Genomic DNA, 16,154 nt, shown 5'->3' with positions numbered 1-16,154 from the left:
ATGGAAGAGTGATCTTATTTTAACAACCGTGTATGAAAAATGATTTCGTACTGAAGAAAGAAGTTCAAGGCGATGCCAAGAATAATTAAAACAAACAGGTTAATGCTTCGAGGCACTGCTAACTAATCGAATTGAATACATAGCCACAGCCTGGATGTTGTCTATCACTTAGTTAAGTAGGTTTTGCAATATCTAAAATAACAGCCTGACAACACCCAGCGTAAACGCTTAAGTGCAGACTGAGGGCAAATTGGTTATACCTGCACAAGATAGCCATGTTCGTTAGCGTTGAAGTGCCAGTGAGGGGCCCGGAGGCCATTGCTTTTTATTCTCAGGGTCCCCAGAGTCATCTGCGATCGCTGACTGTTCAAACTGCTGCCAAAGGCCTCTTCTTCAAGGCTGAGATAGTCTTTGACATTGCTCCTGTACCGGGCCCACTGAATTGCACCACCAGGGAACTCAAACACCTGAAAAGTCACAAGCAGGCAACCATGAGAATGGAGGCCACCTCCTGAGGAACGTGAGGCCACCATGGCCTACAGAGTTAAGAGGAAGGCAAGAGTAGTGAGGTATACATTGGAGTCCAGTAAAAAGAAAGGAAGACTGGGTCTACAAGACTCCGAGAATGACAACAGTGCCACCTGTAGTATTATCAGTCTAGTTCCTGTTAGACATAAAAAATATACCTGTCTTGGCCAGAGAATAGAGGGCTTTCCATTTGTCCACCTTCAAGTCTCTCCTCCAGCTAGGTATAGAACTATCTACTAAAGGAAGTTTCTGTCTGGGGCCAACAACAACCCAACTTTCCCTCTTCTCTATCCCTCACTTCCCTTCATCCAGATGGCCCACAGCTGGTCCTTCCAATGAAGAGAGATCAAAGCTTAGTAAACATGCAATGGAAATTTGGTCTTGAAACTGCCATTTAGAATAGATGATTCTTTTTCCTAATATGTTTGTCATACCTTGGATTTAGGTAGATGATTAAGAAACTGGAATTTTGGATCAACAGCCTTTTGCACAATGGGAATTGTTGTTGCTTGCAGAGGCCAGGCTTCAGGTTCTAAAGGAACTTCTGAACGGGGCTGAGAGTTGTTAATATAGACCAAGGAGAGAATCAGGACTCCTACTGCTGTGGTAATGGTGCAGGCCAAGAGACACACCAGGAAAACACTCATCAATGACCACTGCCTCTTCTTTTCCTAGGAGAAATTAGGAAGCCATTATTCCCTACTCTTAATGCATTAGAAATATTGCCTCCTGGGGCTGGCCTGGTGGCGTAGTGGTTAAGTTCACGCGCTCCACTTCGGTGACCCCAGAGTTCAGGGGTTTGAATCCTGGGCATGGACCTACACACTGCCCATCAAGCCGTACTGTGGAGGCATCCCACATACAAAATAGAGGAAGATTGGCACAGATGTTAGCTCAGGGACAATCTTCCTCACCAAAAAAAAAAAAAGATGAAGAAGAAGAAGAAATATTGCCTTCTTTCTTAATTAGGTTTATTTTCCCCTTTATTTAAAAAAAATGCACTTGTGGGATAAATACACTCAGTAAAATAATGCATATGTAAATATGAGTGTAAATAAACACACACGCACCCCACCATATACCTTTCTGACATCCAAATAAATAAGGATAAAAATTAAAATATGAGGAGCTGGGGCACAGAATAAATTACTACAAAATTAAGTAGCCAGTTAAGTTTATACATAAAATGCATCTCAATTCAATTAGCCCTTATTTACCAGTTTCTTCACCTAAAAATTAAAGAGGCTATAAAGTGTATTTTCTAAGAACTTTTTAGTTCCAGAATGTGCATATGCATTACATGTACAAGTCCGTGCATGGAAACAAGTACATACGAATAAACAACCGGCCTGACAGGTCTCAGTCTTTCTCTCCCTCCCTCCTTCATGGAAACAGCTTCATTAAATCCCCCTCCTTCCCTCTATTACCTAAGTGAGCGACTAATCTAACTACTAACTCTGAGCACAGTATTTCCACATATTTCTGTTAATATTTCCCAGTTTCACATCACAAATATATGCTACAAATATCAGAACAACAGGACTACTTCTGTGAGTCACAATCCACATTATTGAAAGCTTCCAAGAGAATACATGCCCCAACCTTCGGATCAATTTACCCTCATTCCTCTGACCACTAAAATGACATTCGTGAGCACTGACGTCAAGGTCTCCTGTTCCACTGCCCTCTGAGTTCCTGGCTTTCCCTCTGAGACGCATATCGTTGACCACTCATAACTAGCATAGACAGTCTTACTACTTTAACATTCTTAAATGGTATATTTTGTACAGCATAATCACTTATCAACATCTTCAGTTTAACATTGTATGAGGGCATTATATTGAACAATAAATAACTCATTAATACCATTAACAAGCAACAACTCACAGAGAGTTGGGCCATTAAAGAGCTAAAGGAGGTGTGAATTAAGAGTTTACAAGAGAGGAGGCAAATGGGGAAATATTCAGAGCAGGAGATGCTAACTTTCTGAAGAGGGTCACTTGAGGAGAGCTGGTCTAAAGAGGAATTCTTCCTCAGCTCTGCACAAAGGTGTTGGGGGAACGAATCCCAAGATGTAAACCCCAGCTTACCATTCCAGAGACAGTGTTCATCTTCCCCACAGACAAAACACCCTGCGTTGCATCTCCGTGCATTTCAAATGCTGAGTTGTCCATTGGCAAGAGGAGCAAGCAATTCACTGAAAAAGAAAAAGAAGGGGAATGTAGCTTTGGCAAATGGGGAGACCCTTGAGAGAAGAATGACAGTTCTTAAGTAAGGGAGTACTTATATAGAGCTGGAGGTTAAGGAAATGAAATGAGGAAGCTGTCTCTTTAACTATAATCTTGGTTTTTGAAAAACCCCTGGAAGGAATTCCCAAATTACAGATCAATAAAACACTTGCGTTGGTCCTCAACTCTGCACACTGATGACACATACACAGGTGATAACAACAATAGCTATCAGTTATTTCCTTCTTGCACTGTGTGCCAGGCTCTGTGCTAAGTGCTTTACATAGATTATGGGTTTAATTTTGACAGTGAGCCTATCGGGTACTATGATTATTCCCATTTTGTAGATTAGGAAACTGAGGCACAGAGAGGTGCAGTAATTGCCCAAAATCACACAGCTAATTTTAGTGTTGGAGCAAAGCACTCTTTATCAAAAGATTCTTTCGTCACATTGGTTCTCTACAGAGTTTAACAGTGGGTGCTTAGTCTAATACAATCTTTTTTCACCCAAATCAGCCCTGCCTCTAAATAATGTGACTGATTTTTCTCCAAGGTTTATTAATAATTTTGTTACCTGAAAGTTAGACCTTCAATTAAAATTCATTTTGCATCATCTTTCCCGGTGATGAGTGGTGGCCTGAGTGATCTAAAAACTATCACAATCCACAAAGCAGTCCTCCATCCTTCTTCCCTTCCTACCTTCCTACCCTTATTCCTTCAATGGTTGATTGCCTAGTGGATTCCAGGCCGGATGCCACTCCTGTACAGCATTAAGAGACCTTTGATTAGCTTGTAGTCTAGTAGGGAAAGCAGAAAAGAAGCAAATAATTACCCAAAAAAATGTGCTGTGTGGGGCCGGCCCAGTGGTGTAGTGGTTAAGTTCATGTGCTCTGCTTTGCGGGCCCAGAGTTTGTCAGTTCAGATCCCAGGCGCACATCTATGTACCACTTATCAAGCCACGCTGTGGCAGGTGTCCCACACATAAAACGGAGGAAGATGGGTCCCGATGTTAGGTCAGGGCCCCTCTTCCTCGGCAAAAAGAGGAGGATTGGCAGCAGATGTCAGGGCTCATCTCTCCCCACCCAAAAAATGTGCTGTGTTATGAGAGAAGTATGTACAAGGTCCTGAGAGGATACAGGAGTTTGTCTCTGAGATGGGAAGAAAAGGCAAGGCTTCTCTGAAATTATCACTTTGAGCTGAGACTCGAGTCCCATCGTGGCTTTACTAGGTAGGCACACGTAGTCGATTACATTCTATTTCCCAACTGTGGCTTGTCTATAAGCAGCTCTGGAACAGACTCTGTGGTAAAAACCTAGACCCTCTCTGGGACAGGCAGCTTAGGCTCCGACAAGGCTGCAGGTTAACCTATGCTCAGGTGATAGAAAGTTGCGACCTTCCCGCCACACCTCATCAAATCTAAGAAGTACCAGTGCATCATACCAATTGAGCCTTTTCCCACAAAGACCTGAGATTTAAATGTACGGCACTGATTTTGAAGTAATAAAGTATTCAAAAATAATTGCTTATCTGTGGGGCTAATACGGTGATTTCCTCATGTTGTTATCAAGGTACCATAAAACACAATTTTCCTGTTTTCCTTGCGCATTTGTTAGCTGGAATGAATTCTACATTTTAGTATCTCTGAAAATGGGATATGTTTTACAATGAGTGGTCTCTAAGACTCGATGAAAGACAGCATGCCACTTTTCTTTGGTCTTATCAGCAAACGGTACCATATGAAACTTCAAAGGAAGTTTTACATAATTTCATGTTTTGCTATTCTTCTTTCTAGGAAGTCTGAAAACACAGGCCTCTGTCACCAGCATTATCTAAGAACCACAAATAGCAATTATTTAAATGGTAAGACAAGCAAATCATCAACCAAACTATACCAGAACTCGCTTTAGCACAGAATCAAGAATGCTGCAGCTGGAGCAGGTCCTATTGGACTTTGCGGGTAAGAAAACAGAGGGCCAGAGAGGCTAAGTATTGCTCCCAAAGTAACACAGTAAGTCACCGGCAGAGCCAAAACAGAGGTCCAGCTCCCCTGCTTTCAGCCAGAGCTTTTCCTATGACTTCTATTTGCTGCAGGAGAATCTCTGGTCTTTGATATACATATAAATAGTTCAGGGTGAGTTGAGGCAGAACAGCTGAACGCAGGAATATTATCAAAATCATTTTAAGGCATGTGAATGTAATTCGGGGCTACAGTCCAGAGTCCCCCAATAGTGGATACGCTATCCATTCACATAACCCTCAGAAATGGAGTAGTTTCTATTAGACCAGAAATGCTTGGCAGGCTGGGAAGAAAACAGGCAGAACTGTAAACTGAACCAGATTCCACAAATAGCAGCCAAATCACCAAGCAGGTTTCAGACTCACAGAAGAACATTGACGACCTGTTTACATTTCTTTGTAACACACCTAATCACACATCTAGTCACTTTTAAACAAGAACCATACTACTTTTATGTTGTGGCCAAAGACAAACAAGTGTTAATGCCTCAAAATTGGGAAGAATAATTAACAAATACATGACCAATACTTCTGTTCATTTCAGTGTTTGAGCCTCCAATCATAAATACAGACACCTGAAAGTATTTCCTGGGGTTCGTTCACGCTGTCAAATACAATACTTGCTCAGTTCAAACACAATTAGGAAATATCAACAATTTTAATCATCACGGGCCAGATTTATGCCCCAAATATTTAAGCAGCCATGGGGCACAGGCACCGAGCAGTCAGAGCAGAAGCGGTAGGTGCGGCCACACCAGTGTGTACTTGACGATTCTCAGCCCTGCCAGTGGCTGTAGCCAGGGCACACATTGATAGTAGAGTGGTTAGGAGTGCAAACTCCAGAGCCAGCCCACCATGGTTTGAATCCTAACTCTACCCTCATTAGCTGTGTGACTGGGCCACGTTATTTAACTCCCTTGTGCCTCAACTTCTTCATCTATACAGTGGGGCTGATAATGCTGCCCTCGTAAAGGTGTAAGATGACTAAAGTGAAAATACACAAAGCACTCGGCACAGGGCCTGCACATAGTGAATGTCCAATAGACGTTAGGCTTGATCCTTTCTAATAAGCACAAGCAGACTTGCTACTTTAATAACACCTACATTTTAATATGGAATAAAGATACCCTGAATTTATAAACCACCTTTTAACTCTTCTAGTAATTCAGAGTACTACATTCTCACCCATGACCTTGAATGGTTTATAGAATTGTCCTTATTTTAGAAATAAGAAAATTCAAGTAAAAGGATCCACTTACATTAAGGTAACAAAATTGTAACTGAAATGCAGGTTTTCTTACTGCCATTCCAGGGAGCTTCCTAGTGGGACCATATCTAAGTTCTGTAAGACTGTGGCAGGATAGCCCTTAACCCCTTCATCTTCTTCTAATCCACCCTCTCACCATTTAACATCATTTAATCCATGGTCACTTTAATCTCCAAAATAGGAGGCACTGGAAGGAGGGCAGGAATCCTTAATACTTATGTAGCCATCAGATAACCATCAAAAATCTGTTTTTTACTGGGGGAAACAGGAAGTCGCCATTAGAACACCACAGTGATAACTGCTGCAGGCAGGCGCCCCTGAGGGGTGCTAAAATTACTGGTTGAAAGGTTAAGCTGAAAACAGAATATCTACATATTCTTAAAGTACCTCTCCCAAATATTTGACAATTACAAAGGGGAAACAGTACCTTATAGTGGAGAATCCTGGCAAATACCACCCTAGCCACGGGATCACGGTTAGCATCACCCGTAATACATACTGACGTCACATACCCTCCAATACGATGCACCAAGAAGGGGAGATCACCTCCAGTCTATGGTAACCTTCCCAAGACTGCACAACTTCAATCTAATCATCAGAAAACCTCAAACAAACCCGAGTCACATTTTACAAAATTACTGACCAGTAATTATGGACTCCTCAAAAGTGATAAGGTTATAAAAGGCAAGGAAAGACAGGGACTGTCAGAGATTGGAAGAGACTAACAAAACATGACAACTAAGTAGATTGGATCCTGGAACAGAAAAAAATGACATTATGGGAAAAGCTAGTGAAATGTGAATAAGGTCTGTAGTCTAGTTAATAGTATTGGGCCAGGTTTTGAAAATTGTCCTATGTTAATATAAGGAGAAGCTGGAAGAAAGGTGTTCAGGGAATATGTTTGCAACGCTAAAGTCTAAAGTCTAAAATTAACTCAAAATACAAAGTAAAAAGGAAGAAAGAGAAATAAAGAGAGAAAGGGAGAGAGGGAGGAAAGGCGGGAGGGAAGAGTGAGAGAAGGAGAGAAGGAAAATCCTGAAAAGTATCTATTACCTCTTCTTCCTGGTTATACGACTAGTTTATATTTCCCATCATCCCTACCAATTAGATGTGGCCATGTGACTGAGTTTAGTTAATGAAATACAAGCAGAAATGCTGTGTTCCATTTCCAAGCTAACACTTTAAAAAAAGAGGGTACACCCCACCATGCCCCTCTCCCTCTCACCAGCTGGATGCAGTGTTGCCCTGGGGGGTGGCAGAGCCACTAGATGGAAGGAGCCTAGGTCCCCAATTCACTTTGTAGAGGAAACCCACCTGCCAGCCAAGAACATCCATCTAAAACTCTTGGATAAACAAGTAATAAAGTTCTGTTGTGCTGCACCATTACACACATGGGTGGTCTATTTTTTACCACAAACTAAAACAAACGTATTTCACCCTCTCTAGCCCTTATTTCCACTAAGGTATGCTGCCAAGTCTATTCTCTGAAATGTTAATCTCCAACACAAGGGCTAGAAATTTGGCACATTCTAAGGGCTGCTGATTGCAATATCTATCAAAGGGCTAAACTGAATACACGTTAAGATATAACTCTTCACGGTGTCAGCTCCATGGTTGAGTGGTTGAGTTCACACGCTCTGCTACCGCGGCCCGGGGTTTCCCCAGTTCAGACCCTGGGCATGGACATGGCACCACTCATCAAGCCACACTGAGGTGGTGTGCCACATAGCACAACCAGAGGCACTCACAACTAGAATATATAACTGTGTACTGGGGGGGCTTTGGGGAGAAGAAAAAAAATAAAAAAGAAGATTGGCAACAGATGTTGGCTCAGGTGCCAATCTTAAAAAATAAAAAAGATGTAACTCTTCATTAAATGACTTGAGTTTATTTTTATTTTCCTGGAACATATCCAATCACAAAGGAATATTGTTTTCCTTAGAAAAACTGAGCCAACTAGATCCTTCCTTTATGCCACGCTGGTAGGGGAGAAAAGACAGTGCTGCTGTGTTCTGATAAAAACATTTCCCCAGCCTCTTCCGTCTCCAAGGTTTCTGCTTTCTATAATCATCCAGGTGGAAAAGACTGATAAGGCAATGTTGGGAAATTCTTTCTGATTACTTCCTCTGAAATATCTACCAGTAACAAGAGTGAACAATGCTCTCATTATGCAAATGTTTCTTATCTATTGCTCAACTTTCAGATGACCACTAGATATGAGAGATATGTGAGAATGTACTATCTACCCTACACTGGGGAGAAGTACCAAAATCACCGAAGACATGGATCCTTGCCACAAAGACTACAACTTAATGATTCATTCCAGCTATGAAATGCACAAGGAAAATTAAACAGAAAAACATTATGCTTATGGTACCCTCATAACGAGATGGGGAAATCACCTTACTGGTCCCACAGATAAAACAATTATTTTATATAGTTGCCCACCTTAAGATCAATGCCTTAAATTTAAATTCCAGATCTGTGTGGGAAAAGGCTCAATACATATTCCTGTCACTCCTATACCCCACCATTACATATTCCAGAATGTTCTCAAGAAGAACTCTAACACTACAGGTGTTATGTGGGTAAGAGCTTCTAAAACAAATGTCAGAGAACACTGGGAAGGACCTTTGAACTTTGTGAAGTTAAGAAAACGAAAAATTCTATTCAGCTCCACATAGCAATATGGTCTTGGACTAGTTGCCTGACTTGCTAAGCCAGTTTCCTCATGTGTATAAAATAAAGGCTAGATTCAATGACCCTTAAGGCTGTCTAGCTCTACCCATCTGAATTATTTTGACCCTTAGGACTGTCTAGCTCTACTCATTATAGATATTTTGAGAAATATCATTAAACTGATAGGTTCTCATTTTTTCAAGATTCCATTGACATAACAATTCAAGATGTTCAGCATTCCAGCTGTTTTCCAAAATAAGTGCTTCCTATGTAATTTATAATGCCAATCTAAAAGCATATAGAAGAGGAGGATAACTCCAGGAAGGCTGCTGAGTGATGAACAAAATCAGCTGATTCCAACTCCAGAAAACTTCTGTTACAGCTCACGTGCATTCATTCAACAGATATTGACTGAATGCCCATTATGTGCCAGGCATTGTTCTAGGTGCTTGGGACATATCAGTAAATGAAATAGCTAAAAATTCTCTGCCCATGTGCAGCTTACATTCTAGTAGAAGAGTCAGAACAAACAAACAAAAAGTGGTAAGTTACATACTATATTAGAAAGTGATAAGTGTTATGGGAAAAATATAAGCAGGGGGAGGCAGGAGTGTGTGGTGTGAGAGGGCGCAATTTTAATCAGGTGATCAGGACAGGCCTTGTCTGGAGTTCAGTAAAATTGCCCGGAAAAGGGAGTTTTATGCTGGTCTGAGCTTTACTGGTGACAAGCTATATGCCCATAGGCAATAAATACAAATTCTTTACTCTTTGGGTAAATGGGTAAAGCCCTTTCCAACAATCCATCTCAGAAGGTTGTGGTAAAAATTCAAAGACATATAGGAGAAAGTGTTTTAGAAAACTAAACTCACCATAAAATCGAAGGGATTAGAGGGCCGGCCCTGTGGCTAAGTGGTTAAAGTTCTGCCTGCTCTGCTTTGGTGGCCCAGGTCCGTGGGTTTAGATCCCAGGTGCGGACCTCACCACTCACCAGCCATGCTGTGGTGGCATCCCACATACAAAGTAGAGGAAGACTGGCATTGGTGTTAGCTCAGGGCTAATCTTCCTCAAGGAAAAAAAAAAGAGGGAGATTGGTAACAGATGTTACTGCAGGGTGAATCTTCCTCAGCAAAAAAAAAAAAAAAAAAAAAAAACTGAAGGGATTAACAGTCGTCTGGTCTTCCCCCCTCACAGAGAAAAAATATACATCTAGAGTTCTCATACTCCTGGCAATGGTTCCACATCACTCTTCCTTCAAATCTTCACCTATCCCACCTGCTTTCCATCTACTCCAGAGTTGTATTAAGATCTATTCTTTGAAAAAACTTCTAGCTGTAACTTAAGAGAGTTTTTAGGTAATCCTTCTGACAGATAATCAACCCCCTCAGTCACATTACTTTTCAGACCTGCCATACTTTCTTTATACTTCATTTGGCTCCACACACCTGGAACAGTCTCTTCCTTTGACGCCATCTCCTGAACCTGCATGCCACAGACTGCAATTTTTCAATAGACAAAAGCAAAAACTCACAGTGTTAATAATGAAGCTACCAAGTAAATGACTACATACAAAGATCTGTCCACGGACACCCTTAACCATCAGAGCAAACTAACTGATCAATTGATATGCATCAAGGGCTCATTCTATACAAGCAGTGTGCTGAGGGGCTGAGGAGAAGACCAGAAAACGCACCAGGATTCCTACCCTCAAGAAATAAACTGAAAATTTTTATTTTCATAGCAAGTGACCTTGGGAAAAAATAAACATACCCAAAAAACCTCTTTACCATTCCAATGCCTTGCCATCTAACAACCCAAGTATGTGATGTGAAGCCACGGGTGAGGAATGAATGCAGCAACTCTGAGGCAATGATACACATTTGGGGGAACTTGTTTTAAACAATGTCAGCACTTATTTGCTAACAAATACTGACATTATGACAGCCAGTCACCACACTGGTACATTTTCACCTCTTTTGCGTTCTTAGTCTGACATAACACTCTGTAAACTCTGATCCTTTCTTTTTTTAAAAAATTCAGAAAGCTTTGGAAGAAAAAGTAAACTATTTCCTTAAAAACAACAAGCCTTCAGTAGCTACAATACCACCTTCCGTCTTTGTGGGCCCTTTAATGCCTCCTAATACAGCAAATTCCTTCTAAACATGGTTCGCTGTTCTTCACCACCCACCCGCCAAGTGCCATTTCCTTGCTCTCCTCTATCTAAACTCTCTAACACCCCTAGACTAGGTTAAGTGCTCCTGTAACACATTCTCAGAATACCCTCATTTCAGTTTTCATTTTAGTTAATTGTAAAATTATTTGTTACATGAATGCCTCCATTGCCAGATTATAGATTACACAGAGCAGAGACATCACCGTTAAAGCTTAGCATAAGGCCTAGCACTAAGTAGGCTTAAATGAATAGATGACTGACTCTTACATGATCTTTACATTCAAGACAATCACATCTCTTCCCGCAAATCATTACCAACTAGTGACCATTGCCTCCAGCCTTCATCAGTCTCCCCTTATCTTACCCTTCCAGAATGCTGTTAACATAGGAGAAAATCTAAGTGCTCAGTGAAATCATACACAGAACAGGTTCGGTACAGCAATACAATGAGCTAAATAAGAAATATCCGTGTGAATTGGTGTAGACATTCCCAGCTTTGTCACTTGTAAAAACAGTCCAACAACAGCTGCAGCAGCTGCATGTTCGCCCTCCGTCCACTCTCCTGTGCTGCTCTGGTGTCCAGAATTTGGTCTCTAATCTCAGTCTCTGCTATGAGGAGCTGGAATTCCTCGTTCCTTGGAAGGAGGTCATGACTTGTCTCATGGCAGGAAAAAATCAGGGGGGTCTGGAACATCCTGGTGTTTCCAGAAAGCAATGATGCTTTCAAGAACCTCCACACAAAGGAGGCTTTCAAGGGACCCCACAAGCCAGATTTTGATAATTTGAGCTTCAAATAATAGTTTTATTGGAGCTAATTGAAATATATTGAACATGTGAAAGGTTCTAAGTTCATAATGATACTCAAAGGATAAAAGGTAATATAAAGTGTTCATAAAGGTAGTTGTGATATAAAAGGATAAATAGAATATATTCTACACTTTAATAAGTAGAAGAGTATTAATATATACAGAACTTTTCTTCTAGTAATGATATATGTTTATAAGTTATACAGACTTATTTCTATGTGGGCACCACAGTAAACATAAGGGAGGGAACAGTGAGTGAGCTGAGCCATCCTGGGGAAAGCAGAAACTGTACCCAAACCAGGAAGGACTGAGGAGCACCAGGGGTGACATATGATAACCGGAAGGAAGAGGGGCTCAGCAGTTACTCAGCACCTGTGGGTACACATCATCGCCAAGTAAAAGAAGCTTCAACTGTATGTTCCAAAGGATGGATTCGCTAAATTTCTAAAGAGAAGGGATAATTACAGAGCCCATCCTCATGTACTAGCAAAAAAAATTTATAGATGGTCCTACTAATTATTACAAAATTCTTTAATGAATGTATAAGATTTAAAAATGCCAACACAGCAGGGCAATAAAATATAAGTAACAGAACAGCTCAGGCACTGCCAGTCATGGGAAATTTAAAGCTTAAATTATTTCTGGGTAAAATACCAAGTTTCAAAAGTTAAAATCTGTATGAAAGACAAGTACTTAAGTCTCATGATGTAACACGTAAAATTCATGATATAACTGTAAAAAAAAAAAAGGGACTCTAACGCTCCCATAAGCAGGTCCAACATCTCTACCATTAATTAACTGTAGATACTCAGTTGCTGCAACATCACATGAAATTAATAAGATCTTGGGTAATAATCAAAATATTATTAAAACTCTAGGAAGCTACCAAAAGAAGTAAAACAATAACCCTTGGAAAAATTAGGATCTAATACAGAAATAAGAAATTAAAGTCATGGTGTTGATGTTTTAGGTTTAATCAGAACCCTAGAAATATTTTTTAAATCATTGTATTTATGTATATTTGATCTGCTATCTGAAGTGGCCAAAAGAATCACATAGACTAGTTTGAAATTGCAGTTTAAATTACCTCAAGGAATTAAGTCAATTTGCATTTATTTAAATACTTGTAAAAATTAGGTTTTAAAATTTTATATGTTTACAAATTAATCATTCGTTGTTGGTAGTATTCCTGTCCATGTTCAGAAGTCTCTGGGACAAAGGAGCTATCAGTAAGAATTTAAAATATGTAGAAAACTTCAGGCCTCAGGCTTCAGTTGAGTACCCAGAGGGTTATAAGTATTCAATATATATTTCTGCCACGTACTTAGAGGGTTACTCCTCAGTTCTATATTCCAAGAACACTCCTCTAGAGCAGGGGTCAACAAAATCTTCCTGTAAAGGGCCAGATAGTAGGGCCAAATACTGTAGTCTTTGGGGTCCAAGAAGCAAGATCAAAGATATTGCATAGGTACTTACATACCAAGGAGAAAATCAATTTCCACAAATTTTTTGATAAAATTCAAAATATAAGTACAATTTTTCGTAATACAAGTCTACTAGTGAGAAAAATTGAATTCTTCAGAGAGAGATAACATTTTGTTTAACTGGGATTCAAAGTTAGGGCTCCTTATCATCAAAACCAATTACAAGTGTTCATCTGCTAATGCTCACCCTTATGAGATTTTACATGTCCATCTTTGAAAAAGTCTTTTCACACAGAGAGTTACTGACACGTGCTGATACCAGTCCACAAGCATATAATTTTAGTTGAGCATATTCATCATTGGGAAAGCATTTATAGACTTCTATTAGATTATTCTCCTGATGTTTGCCTTTCTTAGGATGTCATAACACTAATCACTTCCAATCGAAGGTAAGGGGAAAGCTCTTCAATTGCACAATTAAATGGATTTTTAAATATGGAAGTCTCCTTTGTACTCGCATGGAGGCCCAAAAAATGCTGCTGAAACTAGTTTGAGCTTGGAAAATACATCCACTGCAAATTTGTGTGGATTGTGTGCTTTTAACATTTGAAAGCACGGGAAGTGTTTGATGTTACTTATAATTAAAACATTAGTTGTCACCAAAATGACTTTACCACAGTATAAGATTTGCATATAACTGATGTTTCGCCTTGCAATTTTAGGTTGAATTTATTAAGAAACATTATGAGGTCTGCCTCAAAAGCTAATTTCCAAAGGTATTCAGTGTTCCATTATGATTTATACTGGTGCTCCTAAGAAAAATTTCAATTTTGATCCTAAGATCAAAAAAATCATAATAAAACTTTACCACTGCTGAGGCATCAAACTGGTGTGTGGTAGGGCAAGAGGAAAGATTCAGCTTCTATTTCTGAGAGAAATTCACAGAATTGATGAAGGTTAAAGTCTACTAGAGGAAATGAAGTTCACCATTGACACTACAGGTTCACGGTAGACTCTCAATATTTTCTGAAGCACATGCTAATGAATAATACCAAGATTCGCAAATTTGTACAACTGAGCTTTTTTTTCTGCTTCACACATATTTTTATCACTGTAAGTTGTAATACATCTTAGCAGATTCCACTTCAAGTCTACTGATTAATTTTTTTCAACTTTGAAATATTCCCCCTTTAGCTGTAACATACAGACTATCCACTAGAGGCTAATTCTTTCGTCACTTCAAATTTAGCATTGACTTCTGGAATAAGAAACAACTTAGTAGTGTCAATAACATCTTCTGGACTCATCAAGAGCCAAGAAAAACCACTGAAACCATTTGCCCTGATTTTTAACTGACTATTGACATTGCTTCCAATGTCGTCAACTCTTTGGTCAACTGATCTCCCCAAAATGCTAATAGTCTTTAAATGGACACATTCCTTCAGTTGCTGCAATCAATCACAATTTAATTAACCCACTATTGGTAAATTGTTTTCCTTACTTGACTAACAAATAAGCCACTCAAAATTTACTGTGACTTCAGCCTTATTTTCATTTTTTATTTTTGTAAAGAAACTCTTCTGTGATGAGTGAAAAAACAAAATTTCTGATTTGTTGCTTTCCTGTGAGTTGGAAATATTGTCATGAGTGTTTAGTGTGGTAATGTTTGATGCAGACTGTATTCTTTTACTATGTGTCATAAAATAATATTCATCTTTTAAATTTTATTCAACCCTTTTAAAAATGCAAAAAAACATAGCCTGTGGACTGTACAAAAAGTAGCAGCAGGCTAGATTCAACCTGTGGGCCATAGTTCAACCACACCTGCTCTAGGGCAGATATAACTTCTCCCCCCTCCCAGATTCAGGACCTAGGATCTTCTAGCAAGCTGTGTGATAAGAATCGGTTAATCACCATTTACGGACTTCTCTTCCAGGAAGGGTGGATCCTGCTTTATTAAAAAGGTGATTATTTCTGCTAGATTGTTTACAATTTAGTTCCTGCAGAACCAGTGGTTGTTTGCTTTTAATGCAGTCAGTAGCTTTCAGGAAACCCCGTAGTTGTCTTTTAATTTCACCTCTTATTTCAACTCCGCCAACGGTAAAGCCCATTCCTACCCTGCCCCCTTTTTATTCAAGGTCAGAATGTGTGAAGCTTGGACAAGATACTGTTCAAATTATTGAGACAAAGCCCTGGTTTGGGTCATTCTTGACAAGTGAGGCGTTCCAATAGCCAGAGAGGCCCTGCTACAGAGTTAATATAAAGAGTTTGGACCTTTTCCTGTGAATCTGAGACTATGGGTCGGTGGTGAATGCTATGAAAAATCTGCTATGAAATTCAGACATTTCTAGAACCTACAACTGGACTACAGCGACTCCAACTCCCAGTTTTATAATTCAGGACCCTACAAAGATGACTCAAAGAGGGTCCCCACTAGGCATCAGGGAATCTCTAGCATTTCAGTCATCCTGGCAGATCCTCCACTCTATTCCTCGTCTCTTATGTCTATACTTTACCCTTTCATGTCTGGGGGCTCCCCTTTGTGGCCATGGCTAAGTGGAGGCCTGACATAGCAACTGGGCCCCTCACATAGACATATACAGACTGAAACAAGGGAGAAAACGATAAGTCACTTGCACCTAGGATGTGGATGTTATAACATCCCCTGCAAAGTTACTTTGTAGTTATGGTCAACAGGTAGGAATCTCAAGTGTCTACTAATCCATGAAAAGATTAACCCAAGGAGGATCTGTTAGTTCAAAATAGGGATGTTATCAAAGTTTGTATCTCGCCTTTTGTTGCCCCTTTCTGTCTTGTCTCTTTCCCCACCTTACACCTTCTCTTTTCTCCCTGACTTGAAATAAGAGATATTGGGGAGGCTACAGCCACTGGTCTAGTCTACTTGCGAAACTTGCTTTAATCCTATGTATGGGGAAGAGGCCTCAGGGATGAGAAGTAACAAGGGTTCTTCCTTGAACCTTCACTGCCAGCTCACAATATCAAGCCTATGTCTTGCTAAAGACCCAAGGCCACTTA

At 40.0% G+C, this 16,154-nt stretch overlaps 1 protein-coding gene across 6 annotated transcripts in view; it reads right to left on the bottom strand.

The window, feature by feature from the left end:
* C7H18orf54 (chromosome 7 C18orf54 homolog) overlaps positions 1-16,154 on the bottom strand; it is a 60,152-nt gene that overhangs the window by 13,770 nt on the left and 30,228 nt on the right. For all 6 annotated transcript variants that reach the window (XR_011542053.1, XR_011542052.1, XM_070627612.1 and 3 more), the window contains 3 exons: positions 2,619-2,725; positions 963-1,199; positions 261-467 (listed from right to left, as the gene is read on the bottom strand). Coding sequence is in view for 4 of the 6 variants with exons in the window: in XM_070627612.1 (XP_070483713.1) it covers positions 261-467; positions 963-1,199; positions 2,619-2,725 (551 nt within the window). In the remaining 2 variants the exon portion in view is untranslated. The remainder of the gene's footprint in view (positions 1-260; positions 468-962; positions 1,200-2,618; positions 2,726-16,154) is intronic.

The sequence above is a fragment of the Equus przewalskii genome, chromosome 7 (genome assembly GCF_037783145.1).
Source record: "Equus przewalskii isolate Varuska chromosome 7, EquPr2, whole genome shotgun sequence".
Classification (NCBI taxonomy): Eukaryota; Metazoa; Chordata; class Mammalia; order Perissodactyla; family Equidae; genus Equus; species Equus przewalskii.
The sequence above is the reverse complement of the archived record's forward strand: the minus strand, read 5'-3'. Positions and strand labels throughout refer to the sequence as shown.